The 16,715-nt window shown below is 43.6% G+C and overlaps 1 protein-coding gene across 1 annotated transcript in view; it reads right to left on the reverse strand.

Moving 5' to 3' along the window:
- LOC140723491 (uncharacterized) overlaps positions 1 to 16,715 on the reverse strand; it is a 321,144-nt gene that overhangs the window by 180,301 nt on the left and 124,128 nt on the right. Inside the window, exon 4 of the mRNA XM_073038057.1 lies at positions 4,956 to 4,966. Within this exon, the coding sequence (XP_072894158.1) occupies positions 4,956 to 4,966 (11 nt within the window). The remainder of the gene's footprint in view (positions 1 to 4,955; positions 4,967 to 16,715) is intronic.

The following is a 16,715-nucleotide window of genomic DNA, read 5'->3' on the forward strand; positions in this document are numbered from 1 at the left end:
AGGGCAACATGCCATGTTGTCTCCCCGTAGCCAGGCTACATTTCTCTAAATACTCTTAAGTTCCTTCGTCAATAATCCTCTCCAGAAATTTACCCACTACTGATGTAAGACTCCCGGGTCTATCATTTCAAATACTATCCTTGCTATCTTTCGTCAACAAATGAATAACATTTTCCACCCTCCAATCATCTAGTTCTACTTCCGTGGCCAGCGAAGACGCAAACATCCTGTCCAAAAGCACAGCAATATCTGAGCTCGCCTTTCAAAATTACCTGGAGTATATCCCTTCCAGCATCGGGGAATCATCTATTACCTGGACTATAACCCTTCCGTTATAGGGGAATCATCTATCATAATGTTTTCCAAGTTTCCAGCGCATCCTCTTTCTCAGCGTCGGCTTGTTCGAGCATATCTGCCTTTTTACACTGTGTTCACATTGATCAATGTATTCAGTGAGGAGCTTCACCTCCTCCTTGGACTCCAGACACAGGTTTTCGACTTTTACCTCTGATCTGCCCACACTCTCCCCAGTCTCCTCCTGTTCTTCACAGTGCAAATCGTCAAGGACTTCTCAAATCCCCCTATCACTCTTTTAAGTCAATTGTTAAGTTCCTTCCTGTCTACATTGTGACTCGCCGTAGCCTTACCTGATCCTTTCTTTCTGTTCTGTATGTATCGTTCTTTCTTCCTCTTGACGTGTTGTTCCAACTTTCTTGTCTCCCAGGGTTACTTTACACCGTCGTCCTTTCCCTGGGTCACTGAGATAAGCCTATACTGAACCCCGTGTCAGTGCTCCCTAAACAATCCCCGCATCCTCATGAGAGACTCATCCGGAAAGTCATGAGGCATGGGATCAGTGGAAACTTGGTTATTTGGATTTTTTAAAAATTGGCTTAAAGGAAGAAAGCATAGGGTAGTTGTGGAAGGAAAGTATTCTGCCTGGAGGTCGGTGACTAGTGGAGTGTCGCAGGGATCTGTCCTGGGACCCCAGCTATTTGTGATTTTTATAAATGACCTGGATGTAGAGGCGGAAGGATGGGTGAGTAAGTTTGCGGATGACAGGAAGTTTGAAGGAGTTGTGGATGGAGCTGTAGGTTGTCGAAGGTTACAAGAGGATATAGACAGGCTGCAGAGTTGTGCAGAAAAATGGCAGATGGAGTTCAGTTCGGAGAAGAGTGAGATGATGCCTTTTGGAAGGACAAACCAGAAGACTGAGTACAGGATTAATGGTCAGTTACTTAAGAGTGTGGATGAACAATGGAAACCTTGGGATTCAAATCCATACATCCTTCAAGGTCGCTGCACAGGTTGATAGGGTGGTTAAGAAGGTCTATGGGATGCTAGACTTCATTAACAATGGGATTGGGTTCAAGAGTAGAGAGGTCATGTTGCAACTGTACAAATCTCTGGTGAGACCGCACTTAGAGCATTGTGTTCAATTCTGGTCACCTCTTTATAGGAAGGATGTGGAAGCTATGGAGAGGGTGCAGAGGAGATTTACCAGGATGTTGCCCAGTTTGGAGAACAAGTCATATGAAGCAAGGTTAGCAGAGCTGGGACTTTTCTCTTTGGAGCATAGAAGAACGAGAGGGTACTTGATAGAGGTCTACAAGATTATGAGAGGCATAGATAGGGTGGATACTCAGTACCTGTTTCCCAGGGCACCAATAGCAAACATCAGAGGGCATATGTACAAAATTAAGGGAGGGAGGTTTGGGGAGACATCAGGGGTAAGTTGTTTACACACAGGGTTGTGAGTGCCTGGAATGACTTGCCAGCGATGGTGGTGGAGGCTAAAACATTAGGGATATTTAAGATCCTCTTGGACAGGCATATAGATGAAAGAAAAATGGTTATTGCGTAATGTGGGTTTAGTACTGTTTTTAAGGATTACATGGGTTGGCACAACATGGAGGGCTGAAGTACTCCCTAAGCAATCCCCACATGCCTGTTGCGGAATGCCCTGAGTGCATCATTTCCCAATGTACTTTCCTAAACTCCAGCCAGGCAGCTGGAGTTGACCGCCAATTAAACACATACCATACTTTCTGGTCCTATCCCTGGGCAAGGTAAATGGAGGGGAGTTCTGTCCTATCGTTCTGAAATGCTGACCCAGCAAGAGGTCTGTCACCTGACCCGTTTCCTTTTCTAATATTAGATCCGGTACGGACTGGTCGTTAGTACGCCTGTCTACATATAGTGACATGAATCCTTCCTGGACACAACTGAGAAATTATGCCATACCTAAACATTTTACACGGGGGAGATGCCAACGAATATTATGGAAGTTTAATTTACTCGTGACAATAACATGGCAAATGTCCAAGTCCCGCTTCCCGATCGGTTCCTCACTGTTCCCGTTGCAGGTTTTTTGTTGTTAGATGGGCATAGAATACTCCAAATGGAGTGATCATGTTTTTGTATTCGTCTCCCAGTCTATTAACAAACGAAAGCTCCATGTTTTCCTCCCTTTCTGCAGCTGTGATACTATCCCTGTTTTCCCATCGCACTCCCTTTACACTCTCTTACCCGACCCTGTCTATTTTTCCACATCTAAAACCCGGAAAACCCTGAAGCCATCCCTGCCCTTCTGACAGTCGAGTGTCTGTGATAGTTTGGAACATACTTCAACCAAAGTGACAATCAGACCAGCAGCAATGACTGTTTGTATTGCTACCTACCTGAACTGTATGAAGTCAGCAATCTTCCGCCAATTCTGCAATTTCGGGTGACCAGACATATGATTGTTTGAATTAATGACATATTTGACAAACCTGCTAATTGTAAAACGGCTTTATTTGAAAACTCCGCTGAATTGTCATTAGACACGAGCGTTATCTACACAGATGGCCATTTAATGTAAACACATACTTCATTCCATTCCTCAGCTCTTCTCTGAATTTCCTCTGTGTCAGTGTATAGATACAGGTATTGGTGCACATGCTGAGAAACTGTAACATGAACCCAAATTGTTGTAGGATATATACCGGAGAACTCAAATATCTGTCCTGGTAAAAATAGTTTTGCACTTGCCATTTCAGGGAATGCGCTACACTGGGCATCCACAATAATATGAAATTAGCTGATATAGAAAACAACAAAATCATCGATTTTCTGCGTTTTTCCACCTCGGCATCTTTCTGATTGTCGCTGCTGTGCCGAAGCCTTCTGCGGACTCTATTTGCCACAACGATATGCCTTACGGTTAATCCGTTAAACACCAGGGTTAAACCGATTGGTATCAATGGTGTTAAAATACTGTCCAGTAATGCGTATCCTCTCCACACGGGTGAAGTAGCGTATTCATATGTGCGGGTGCACCGCCACGGCGTGTTGTCAATGATGACGTAAGGTTCAATGGCAAAGTATAACGGGGCGCTTCTCCCGCAGCTCACTATAACCACGGTCACGATAACCCCCGTTGCTGTTCTCTCGATGCAGTATCGGTCCCGCAGCTTTCGGCAACATATTGCGATGAAGCGATCGAAGGTAAAACTGACCGTAAACCAAACAGAACAGTCCGTCGTTACAGCCCGAAATATAAGTGTCAGAGTGCATACAGGAGTGATGAGCAGGGATCTGGAATAAATGTAGATATTGTTGGTCTGTTCCACTAAAGCAGCAAAGATAACCACCAGTAGATCCGCTGTCGCCATTCCAACCAGGTAACGGGTGATGCATTTGGAGAGTCCGCATTTTCCCCGAGATAGGATCACAATCGCCGTTAAATTAACTACAATAAATTTAAAAGCAAAATAGAAATATCGTCAGTAGCAACTCTCTGAATGCCCCCATGTCTGTTTGGAAGTGGAAAACGGGAGTCCAGTGTGTGCGGTCTCGGTCGCTGCACTCCGGCTGGAGGACAATGACGGATGTGAGTGTCAGTGGATTGGCGACCTACCGACAGTTTAGAGCGAGGCATCAGAGGTTCACGACTCACGTACCGGAGAACGGACCATCGTCCTAGTGAACAATATCATTTCCATTATAAGGGGCGAAACAGTTGAAGGGATTGTTTGCAGCGGTGACAAAGTGGAATCAAGAGATAGAAAACACAATTTATCATTTACTGACTTATGTAAGAACAGATCTACGTGTTGAAAGTAGACTGGTCCATTATTTAAATAAGCTGCCACGTTGTTATAAGGTCGAAGTGTCGGCACTGATAGAAACTGGGACCCAGAAAAGCAGAGACCAGCATCACTTAAAGCCTAGCGAGGTGAAATTATGAAACAATGCCAATATCGGCACGAACGTAATTGACAAAAGAAAAATCTCATCGATCAAAGTATGCAAATGAAATAAAACAACCAGATGCCCGGGAGAACAGTCGATCGCCACAGTAAACAACACCATTTCCTTTATTAGAGGAGAAAAAACAGACGGTATTATTTGTAGTGGTGACAAAGTGGAATCAAGGAGATGCAAAGCACGAGTTCTCATTTACTCTTACAGAAGAACAGACCCACGTGTCGAAATAGACTGGACCGTCATTTAAATAAACTGTCACATTCTTATAAGGTCGATGTGTCTGCAATGATAGAGACTCGGACCTAGAAAAGCAGAGACCGGCATCACTTCAGAAAGCCTAGCGAGGTGAAATTATGAAACAATGTCAATATCGACACCAACTTAATTGAGAAAAGAAGAAAACTGTGAGATCGAATTATAAAAAAGAGAAATTAAAACCATTGCATGCTTGAATGCTCCACTCCGGAAACACGTTTCAGCCGATAGTAGCATCTGTGCTTAGTAACAGTGCGGATACCGCAGCAGAGTAACGACGGCACCATACATAAAGTAACCAGCTCCGGCATCTTACCGGGGACACCAACCGCTACAAGTGTGGGATAGAAAATGGCCGCGATGTAGTAAATCGCTGCATATCCCATATTCCGTCAGAAGCAGCGGTCAGTTGTACGGAGCGTTTCAGCTGCTCTGATGGACTGGGGAACGTTTTAGCAGACTTTTATTGAGGTGAGAGCAATTCCACTGAGGCAATTAACGTGGCTATCACGTCAGGGACTAGTGACAACCAACTGCACAAACACTTACATTAAACTATTTATACTCACGCTGTCCACGTGTCATGAATTTGACTCCTCAAGGGAGTCTATTACTTTCAAGCAAAATATGATATATTTTTTCCCTGTTATTTTCCATGACACCTGGCTTCAGCTATTTAAGCAGCATATTTTTATATGATTGTTGCTTTAAAACAGGCATTCATCCTGAAGTCGATTTATTTTGTTATATTTGACCGTGCACATTCGCTTCTGAAATTGAGAGAAGGAGTTTGTTCTGTCAGGTGAAATGAAGAACACTTCTTTATTAAAGGGAAACTTCCGTTCATCTTTTCGTTCGTTCCAGTCATTCCGGGCGATTAGAGTGATGGAAATCACAGTGACAGCTGACATGTGTTACAATAAAATACACTGCACATATTCCTCCAAACACTTTGAAAGATCCACAGCGATATTCCAGAGACCTGTGGTCAAAAAGGGAACGAGTACTCGGGAAATTAGCGAGGGCTGCGGACAGTTTGAAGAGCATGTTTTCCAGCGCACACATGGGGCGTTTGGCAGGAACCTGACCTCTGCCAGTGAATGACTTGACCACCCCATACCCGTGACCTGCGATGCAGTCTGTTTAACTTTAAAGATATTCTCAGACCTGCTACAATTCTACCACTATTTATCCAGCCATTCTCTGTTTGAACAAATATAGTAAGTAAAATCTATGAACTATCCGCAGGTTGTTAGGCTGTTATTTTTTTTGCCACGAAGTTGTCTTTTTTTCTCCTGATTTACTGTCAGGTATATTGCCTTTCGAGAGTCACTATAAGTATGTGCAGAACCTGTCAATCACACTTCCTTCTGCTCCTGCAGTGCACCGCTCCGTGCCGATTGTGGTTCTCGTACCGATGAGCGGCCCTCGGTTGACTCGAGAAAGTATCACCCCTGCCTTCAAATTCATCCTTCCAAAATGAATCACTCCGTAACGTTCCGGGTTGAGCACCAACTGTAACTTCTCAGCGCTGCTCTGCGTCCTGTCACTGTCCTGTTGTAAACTCTGACTATCTTCTATACTATCCATAATTCCACCAACTTCCACATCATTGAAAATACAATAACTCACCTTTCCACTTCCTTATTCACATCCTTTTTAAAGCACAAATATCCTGGGGTCTCAGAACAGATCTCACAGGACACCACTGGCACCAACATCCAGGGAGAAAACGCTCGACCTACAATTATCCTCTGCCTTCTTGGGTGTCAGTCCTGAATCCACAAGCCAACTTTTCCAGGGTACCAAGTTTTCTAACTTTCTGAAAGGTCCAACCATGTTTAACCGAAGGATGACCTTCACGTCTTCATAGAATTGCTCCAGGGTCATGAGTGATGATCTGCTCCTCACAAAGCCACACTGATTCTCCCAAATCAGTTATTGCTTCTAGAAATTCTCGTAAATTCTGTTTCTAAGAATGTTCTCCAATAATTTGCCCGTCACTGAAGTAGGACTCACCGCTTCCCGCAGTCACCCAGGGTTTCTCCCGAATACACAAGAGGACTTACCTATCCTAATGCTTTTTTTCCCCCCAAAAGTTACAGTGCATTCTCTCTCTTAACATCGATATGCTGTCGCATATCGGCCTGTTTAACGCTCTCCTCACAAATGTCCCTCTCACTGGAGAACACTGAACTGAAGACTTCATTAAGGACCTGCTCTTCTTCCCCTGACTTAAGGGGCTTGTTTCACTTTCTGTCCCCGACCGGTCCTACAATCACACTAGTCATCTTTTTCTTCACATACATCTAGAAAGGCTTAGTGTTTTCCTTAAAGTTACTACGGACCTTCTGTAGACGTTTCTAGTTGTACTAATTCCATTCTTCAGTTTGTCCTCGGCTACTTTGTAAATCTACAGTCACGTCTGATCCTTGCTTTCTAATCATGAGGTCAGCTTCCTAAAGCTTCTTTCTTCCTCTTGACCAGATGTTTCACATCTCTTCTCAACCATGGTTCCTTCACCCTGCAGTCCTTCCCCTGTCTGAATGGGGCAAGCGTATCCAGAACCCCATGTCAATACAGCCTTAAATATATTCACATTTCCGGTGTGTATTTTCCAGGACATATACTTTCCTGATTCATGCTTTGATGTTCCAGCTTAATATCATCGTAACTCCACTTACACTGTTAATAAATTTGGGAACTGACACGGGTTGTGGGCAGAGAGTGGGGCAATGGGATGGTTATGAGGAATGACACGACGTTGCGGGGACACAGCGGGGCATTGAGATTACTTGGTGAATGCCACGGGCCTGTGTGATTAGTGCATGTAACCCTTTTACGAAAGGAGGGTGCTGAACCCCTTATGATTTGTCTACCGACACAACCGATCCACAGACCAGACAGTGCAATAGTCACTGCTCTACACACCGTCCTTACACATCTGGAGAAGAAGGATGCTCATGTGAGAATGCTATTATTGGACTACAGTTCAGTATTCAACACCATAATCCCCTCCAGTCTCGACAGGAAGCTCAGAGATCTCGTCCTTGACCCTGTCCTTCAGATCGCCAGCAGGTTGTAAGAATGGGCTCCCTCAGATCCACGCCTCTGACTTTCAACACAGGAGCCACTCAGGGCCATGTACTGAGTCCCCTCCTTACTCCCTGTATACCGATGACTGTATCGCCACCCACAGCTCCAATCTGTTAATTAAATTTGCCGATGATACTATATTGATTGGACTAATCATAAAAAATAACGAAGTGGCCGACAGGGAAAAAGTTATCTCTCTGACACCGTGTCATCAAGTAAACAATCTATCCCTCAATGTCGCAAAAACAAAGGAGCTGGCTGTTGATTACAGGAGGAATGGAGACGGGCTATACCCTATTCACATCAATGGATCTGGAGTTGAGAGGGTGAACAGCTTTTTCTTGCTGATCTGTGACATTTCCTACCAGCTCTATTGCAATTTTCATAATTTTGCTCTGCACTTATCTTGTCTAAAGTTAATGTTTATATCTTCAGAATATAGTTCTACTATTTAATTAATTCTTCTACCTTTGATGGTGAAGGAGCGATCGACTGTCTATACAGGGTTTGTCAACCGTTAATAATTATGATTATATTTTCCTTGTTTCTTAGTTCAAGCTGGTATAACACACTCATGTCTCAGTTTGCCAGGAAATTGTGTACTCAAATCGCTGGGGTGTCTTCTATGAACAGACATGAGTGGTTCACTTGATGTTCGGTAGTGACCATTTCTTCATGTTTTTGGATTGTGCTCTCATTTAAGTTTAGTGGTGAGTATTTTGTATTAGTTTTAAACAGGCCGGCATGCAGTGCTCAATTCTGGTTTCGTTAAGAAAAAAATATCCTGAGGAGGATTTTTTTTTAATTAACAACACTGCCCATCTCCCAGTTTCATCGATGAAGTACCTCCTTGTTATTCTTCCTCACCTGCCCCACTACTCTTCTTACTCTGACTTATCATCTTTTTTTCAAAAAAGCCAATAGTCCAAGAGTACCGTGGACAGAAGTGAGTGTCGATGCCATTACTAATGAGAAAATGTGCTTTGGAAGCTGGCACGCCTGGAGGTAGATATGACTCCTGGACCAGATGATGTACACCCCATTGTCCAGAAAGAGGTAGTTGAAGAGTTTGTGAAGGCATTAGAGTCATGGAACATTACAACACAGGAAAATGCCATTCGGCCAGTCTAGGCTGTGCCAAGCCATCAATCTGCCTAGTTCCAGCAACTTCTAACGGGACAAGAGTCATCCATTCCCTCCTATCCATATACTCATCCGAACTTTTCTGAAATGTTGAGGCGGTGAGGCGATGGATGTTGTTCTCTTGGATTTCCAGATGGTTTTAACGACTTGCTGCACATGAGCCTGCCAAACAAGATCACAACTCATGGTATTACAGGAATGCTACTGGCACGAATCGAAGATTGGTTCACTGGCATGAGACAAAGAGTTAGAACAATGCGAGCCTATTCTGTTTGCTACCGGTAACCAATGGCGTTCCCCTGGAGTCGGTAATGAGATTGCGTCTCTTCATGTTAAAATTAACGATTTGGATGACAGTGGCTTGGTGACCGACTTTGTAGTCGCTACGAAGGTAGGTGCCGGATAGGCAGCTGAGAGCAAAGTGGGTGTCTGCAGAAGGACTCAGACCGGTTTGAAGAACAGACAATGAGGTGGCAGATGAAATACAGTGTAGGGACTGCGGTCTGCAGTCAGGTACTCAGGTTCACTCAGCGTAATGTTGCACGAACATTATTTGCAAAACGCTCCGACACAATACGGGTTTCATTTTGTTACGTTGGAACCATCCCCTGAATCATTAGTTGATGCTTGAGGGATGCGCTGTTGCGAATTACTCATAAAAACTTAAGGTGAACACTAGAATGAGGAAGTCGATAATACAGGAGTTAATAGCGGAGTATTATATATCCAAGGGAATGTTTGAAGAGGATGTGTGGGAAATGTGGTTGAAAGTAAACCTACTGAGGCTGAAGTTCAGCTTCGGTTATAAAAATTAAAGAGGGAGGATGAGAAAGTGGCTGAGACCCTTTCAGGGTCTGCTAAGTCAGTAGACGAGTTTGCTTTAACCTATGAGGTTAAGTTTTTCCTGAATAAGAGCTTCCAAGAGTGTAGCTGGAATAATCATGGTGAACTGGAATTTGAAATCGGCACTAGTAATTAAAGCGTAGAAGAGGCAGATGGCCCGATTGCCTGTGTTCAGGTTGTTGAAGCACCTGTGAATTCACAGGATACTGAACTTTGTGTTGAAACTCAGTTAAGATCTGAGGTGTCTGACTCGGTTGAAACAGAATGCAGTCCTTTTGTGTCAGATAGTCTTGGATCTGTGAATAATGGGTTAGCCTTGGTACCAGCGGAAATTGAGGATTCTCGATCACTTGAGTTAGACAGTGTTCTAAAAGTTGGTGATGAGATGAAAACTGGTGAGGTAAATGTTATTGAAGATATTGAGAAGGGTGCTGTCTCTGGACTTTTGAATAAAGTACCTGTGACGTCTGGATTGGTATCAAGACCTTTGACCTTGCTGACAGAAACAGCTATTTCAGGTGCTGAGACAGTACACGTTGATTTGTTTAACTATATTTTGGAACTTAAAGATAAACAACTTGGTAATGTTGTTCAAGTTTGTGAATGGGTTCGGAGACTTCTCAAAACAAAGGGAAGTGCTGTTTTGTCCAAGAGAGGCCATCTGCAGATGTTCTTATGGAAACATACAGAACTAAAGATCTTGGAGACAGAATTAATGTCTTGTTTGGAATAAAGGAGTTATTTGGAAGTTAAGCGAATGGACTTGGTTTAGAAAACATGAGTGAGGAGTTAGCGCCTGTGCAAGATAAAGTTCAGGCCGTCCTTGAAACCGCTGCTGGATCTGATCACGTGATGGTTAATTGTTTTTGAGGTGAAGTGGAAAAGAGAATATGGGTGATCAAACGCCATTTTGAAGGTAACAGGATTTGGTTTTATAACTAAGTATGTGAAAGGTAAAGACAATAACATGTTGGATTGATTGTCTGGATGTTAAGTTTAAGAATGAAATAGAAACTAGTATTTTTATACGCTTCTCTAGTCAGCTACATGTAGCAGATATGTATTCTAGTCAGATATGTATTGTTTTATATTCTGTAATCTACAGTTAGACAAGAATTTTGCTCCTTGAGCAAACTTTTATCCCAACAAGCGAGAGATTTGACGAGATCCTAAGCATTATTTAATATGGAATGTGCCTTTAAAAAGAGAGGGAGTGGGTGTACATTGAATCAGAGAGAGAGAGCACAGAACAGCTCGTGAGTCTCCATGGTTACGGAAGGGCGCGGCTCTATAATGTACAGCTGGCGTTCAGCATGTTTGAGAATTATATACAAGGTCAGCTGGATTTTCACACAGACACACGGAAGACACGGACAGAAATACAGAAGAAGTAGACACTGGATGAGCTTTCAGTGCCCACGAAAGGGTGGGTTTTGCTCGCAGTGTGGAAAAGGGGTGACCGGTGGAATGCTATCGATGTGTTTAACCTTTGACTGGGTTGATAGCTTTACCAGGTAAAAAAAGGTATCCTTTTGTGTGCTCACAGTCGATAACTTTAACAGGTCTTCGGAGCACAACGGAAAGATCGATAACATCGGCTTACTTAGTAAACAAATCACCTCTCTCTCTCTCTCTCTCTCTCTCTCTCTCTCTCTCTCTCTCTCTCTCTCTCTCTCTCTCTCTCTCTCTCTCTCTCTCTCTCTCTCTCTCTCTCTCTCTCTCTCTCCCCTGAATTCTACTCAGTTTGATATCAAGAACTTAACTGACGTCATTCCTATACCATCATAAGACTGCATCATTTACTACGTAAGCTTGAAGGAGTTTGGGGTTTTATATTTACACATTTATATATGCATAAACTCTGCTAACCTGTTTGATTTATCTGGTTTTATAATACAATATTACGTAGATACTAATAAGTAATGTTTTATTTGTAACAATACCAGACTCCAGGTCTGTTCCATTTCTGCTGGTTCTATTAACCCGTTACGCAGCACGTAGCAAAACCGTTCCAACCCCTACATCACACCGCATTTCTGTAAACCCCTTCGACCCCTACTGCACTCGGCATCTCAGCAAAACCTCCACCATCCACCCTGGTGCATTCAGACGACAGCAGATCCGAGAAAGATACCGTCGTGTCAGATTGAATGGCTCATAAAACACTGTCGGCCAGAAGAAACTACAGTCTGATTAAGGACAGGGGAAGCAGACAAACCAGTTCTCCCTGTTTCGTCCCATTTTGTGGACTATGAACTGATCTTTCATTAGAATAGTTTTTATCTGCAATTTGAGAAGGATAAGGGCAGCTCGGAGGTGTCAGTGTTGCAGTTTAACAAAGGAGACTATGGAGCCATGAGGGAGGAGCTGGCCAAAGTTAACTGGACGGATATCCTAGCAGAAAAGACAGTGGGATAGCAATGGCAGGTACTCTTGGGAATAATGCACAAGTTCATCCCCCGGAGAAGGAAGGATTCAAAGGGCGGAAAGGGGCCACAGTGCTTGACAAAGGAAGTCAGAGATTGCATAGCATTAAAACAAGGAAGTATGACAGAACTTAGGTGAGTGGGAGGACAGATGATTGGGAAATTTTTAAGGAACAGCAGAACTTAACTAGAAAGGCAATACGGGGAGAAAAAATGAGGTACGAACGCAAGCTAGCCAGGAATATAAAGGAAGATAGAAAACGCTTTTTTAGGTATGTGAAGAGAAAGAAGATAATTAAGAACTAAGTTGGGCCCTTGAAGAATGAATTGGGTGAAATTGTTATGGGAAACAGAGAAATGGCAGAAGAATTTAATAAGTACTTTAGATCTGTCTTCACTAAGGAAGACACAAACAATCTCCCAGATGTATGGATGGGCCAAGGACATCGGGTAACAGAGGAAATGAAACAGATTGACATTAGGAAGAAAACGGTGATGAGTAGACTGATGGGACTGAAGGCTGACAAATTCCCAGGTCCAGATGGTCTACATCCTAGGGTACTAAAGAAGGTGGCCCTGGAAATTGAGGATACATTGGTAATTATTTTCCAATGTTCCTTAGATTCAGGATCAGTTCCCGAGGAATGGAGAATGGCTAAGGATGGAGGGAGAAAACAGAGAACTATCGACCTGTCAGCCTAACATCAGTAGTGGAGAAGATGCTAGAGTCCAGTATTAAAAATGAAATAGTGGCATATTTAGATAGCAGTGATAGGATTGGGCCGAGCCAGCATGGATTTACCAAGGGTAAATCATACTTGACTAATCTGTTGGAGTTTTTCGAGGATGTAACCACGAAGTTAGATAAGGGAGATCCCGTGGATGTAGTGTACCTTGATTTTCAGAAGGCATTTGATAAGGTCCCACATAGGAAATTGATGGGTAAAATCAAAGCTCATGGCATTGGGGGGGAAGACATTGACATGGATAGAAAACTGGTTGGCAGATAGAAAGCAAAGGGTAGCGGGGAGTGGGTGTTTCTCGGAATGGCAGGAGGTAACTCGTGGGGTGCCACAGGGCTTGGTATTGGGACCACAGCTGTTTACGATTTACGGCAACGATTTAGATGAAGGCATTGAGAATAACATCAGCAAGTTTGCTGATGATAGTAAGCTGGGTGGCAGTGTGACATGTGATGAGGATGTTAGGAAAATTCAGGGTGACTTGGATAGGCTGGGTGAGTGGACAGATACTTGGCAGATGACGGTTAATGTGAATAAGTGTGAGGTTATACACTTTGGGAGTAAGAACTGGAAGACAGACTATTATCTGAACGGTGTAAAGTTAGGTAAGGGAGAAATACAAATAGATCTAAGAGTCCTTGTTCATCAGTCACTGAAGGTGAATGAGCAAGTGCAGCAGGCAGTGAAGACGGCTAATGGAATGTTGGCCTTTATTACAAAGGGAATTGAGTATAAGAGCAAGGAAATCCTCTTGCATTTGTACAGGGCACTGGTGAGACCACACCTGGAGTATTGTGTACAGCTTTGGTCTCCAGGGTTAAGGAAGGACATCCTGGCTGTAGAGGAAGTGCAGCGTAGATTCACAAGGTTAATTCCTGGGATGTCCGGACTATCTAACGCACAGAGGTTAGAGAAACTGGGCTTGTACACGCTGGAATTAAGGAGATTGAGAGTGGATCTGATTGAAACATATAAGATTATGAAGGGATTGGATAAGATAGAGGCAGGAAATATGTTCCAGATGCTGGGAGAGTCCAGTACCAGAGGGCATGGTTTGAGAATAAGGGGTAGGTCATTTAGGACAGAGTTAAGGAAAAACTTCTTCTCCCAGAGATTTGTGGGGGTCTGGAATGCACTGCCTCGGAAGGCAGTGGAGGCCAATTCTCTGGATGCTTTCAAGAAGGGGTTAGATAGGTATCTTATGGATAGGGGAATCAAGGGATATGGGGGCAAGGAAGGAACCGGGTTTTGATAGTAGATGATCAGCCATGATCTCAAAATGGCGGTGCAGGCTCAAAGGGCCAAATGGTCTACTTCTGCACCTATTGTCTATTGTCTATTGTCTAATAATTTAATTAGAGGAACTGAATGTGGACACAGGAAGCTTCAGGTAATGATCTGCTAAACCTGAGACCATTCTCAAACAAGTCGCCATTTGTTATGTGAAGGGCGTGGACTCTAAACTGATTCTTGACTCAGGGACAATCTAATCAGAGCAATAAACCTGAGACCATGCTCAGAGGAGCAGCTACTTGTTATGTAAAATGCCAGCCATATCAAAGAAGCAATCTGTAATCTCGTTAGACTCTGTCTGGGTTGCCTCATTTAACTGGTTTGGACCAGTCAGGGTGCAAAGATTCGAATGCACAAGGCTGGGGTGGGCAGAGCCACGTAAAATATGTTGGTCGCAGCTCTGTACAATGATCAGTAACCAAGTGACCCAGCTAGGTCAGTTGACCTTGAGCCAATGGTTTGGAGATCCAGTGGTTCAATTGATGAGGAACAATATAAGATACCGGAGCTTCAGATATGCAGGGGTGATAACTCCTCAGCGGCCAGAGACCAACCATTGCCGAAAAGTAGGACCACACGGACACGTGGAGATCGGTAACATGACGATCGGAAGATGATGAGAGGCATTGACCGTGTGGATAGTCAGAGGCTTTTTCCCAGGGCTGAAATGGTTGCCACAAGACGACACAGGTTGAAGGTGCTGGGGAGTCGGTACAGCGGAGAAGTCTGGGGTTAGTTTTTTTTTTTACTCAGAGAGGGGTGAGTGCGTGGAATAGGCTGTCGGTAACAGTGGTGGAGGCGGATACGATTGGGTCTTTTTAACGGACTTTTGGATAGGTACGTGGAGGTTAGGAAATTGAGGGCTCTAGGTAAGCCTCGTCATTTCTAAGGTAGGGACATGTTCGGCACAACTTTGTAGGCCGAAGGCCCCGTATCGTGCTGTAGATTTTTTATGTTTTCTATGTTTCTATGGAATGTCTTGCCAGCGTAGACTCTTTTCCCGGGTAATAACTTTTCTCTTCATTGACTGTTCATGGAGTGTCAGGGTTTCCGGTAGGGTGCACACAGGTAGGTAGTGTGTAAATCTACATGGTTTTAGCAGAAATAATAAAAGACACGTGTTGGTAAATACAGATTCTCTGTATCTCATTGATCATTGTTGCAAGGGATGATTCCTGTCGCAGTGGCCCCCATCATTAACATTGCCCACTAACAGGACGTGCCCTCTACACAGTGGTACCATCGGGAAGGAGATACAGAAGCCGGAAAGCTCAGGCTCAGCGTTTCAGGAACAGATTTTCTCCCCGCTGCCACCTGTATCTCAGTTTTATTTTCTCTATATTTATTTATCCTGTATTTTATTGTTCTGCTACCGTAAAGTTAACAATTTCATGACGTATGTCTGTGTTATTAAATCTGGTTCTGATTCTTTAAATGTACCTTTGAAACCTTTGATTCAGATTCAGATGCGGGGTCGTGTGTTAGATCCAACTTACATTAATTGAAAGCCTATCAGAACCTCGTGTACCGTGCTGTAATATTTTATGTTCTGTGCTGGATTGAGCATACCGTTTCTTCCTATCGTCAAGTAAGTCGATTAATTATTTACAGCTTTGACGCCTTGCTTTTCCAGACTACTCTCAATGCGTTGGATAATAAAGTGCAGGAGAATTTTAAAAAAAACAATAGGCCATAAATGTCAGTACCGACCGCTGGATGATCTCGATAACTTTACTGGAAGGGACTCGCCAAGTATTATGTACTGATGAATTGTCCTCGGTGTTCAGACTACTCTGGTCATAGGGTATGAAGTGAAGTATCTGGACAAACAGGAACATTAGCGATTGTCAGTATGGGCCAGTGCGTAGTAGGTCATGTCTAACCAATCTCACAGAGCTTTACGAGGTAGTTACCAGGAATGGTGTGGAAGGCAAGGCCGTGGATGCCGTCTAACAGGAACTTCAGCAAGGAATTTCTCAAGGTTTCGTATGGGAGGATGCTCGAGAAGGTTCAGTCGTTTGGCTTTCATGATGAGGTAGTAAATTGGATTCGCCATTGGCTATGCTGCGGAAGCTAGAGTGTGGTAATGGGCGGTTGTCTGTCTGACTGCGGACCTGTGATGAGTGGAGTGTCCCAGGGATCGTCGCTGTGCCCGTTGTTATTTGTAATCTATATCAACGATCTGGATAATAATGTTGTGAACTTTAACGACGTATAATTTGCAAATGTCAACAACATTACGGGTGTAGTCGACAGCCGGGAAGAGTACCGGAGCATGAAGCAGGATCTGGACCAGCTGGAAAAATGGGTTGAAAAATGGCAGATCGGATTTAACACAGACAAGTGTTAGATGTTGCCTTTTGGGCGGACCAGCCAGGGTTGGTCTGACACAATGAGAAATAGGGCACTGAGGAGTACGATAGGACAAACGAATCTGGGAATGCAGGTCCATAATTCAATGAAAGTTGCGGCACAGTTAGACAGGGTCGTAAAAACAGCTTTTCGCACATTGGCCTTCCTAGACCAAAGTACTGAGTACAGGAGTTGGAACGTTACCTTGCTGTTGTTTAAGGCTTTATTGGGGCCTAATTTGGAATATTGTGTGCAAGAAAGATGAAAATATGATTAAAATAATGCAGAAAAAATAACACGGCTATTGCCGGGA

The sequence above is a fragment of the Hemitrygon akajei genome, unplaced genomic scaffold, assembly GCF_048418815.1.
Source record: "Hemitrygon akajei unplaced genomic scaffold, sHemAka1.3 Scf000115, whole genome shotgun sequence".
NCBI classification, from domain to species: Eukaryota; Metazoa; Chordata; class Chondrichthyes; order Myliobatiformes; family Dasyatidae; genus Hemitrygon; species Hemitrygon akajei.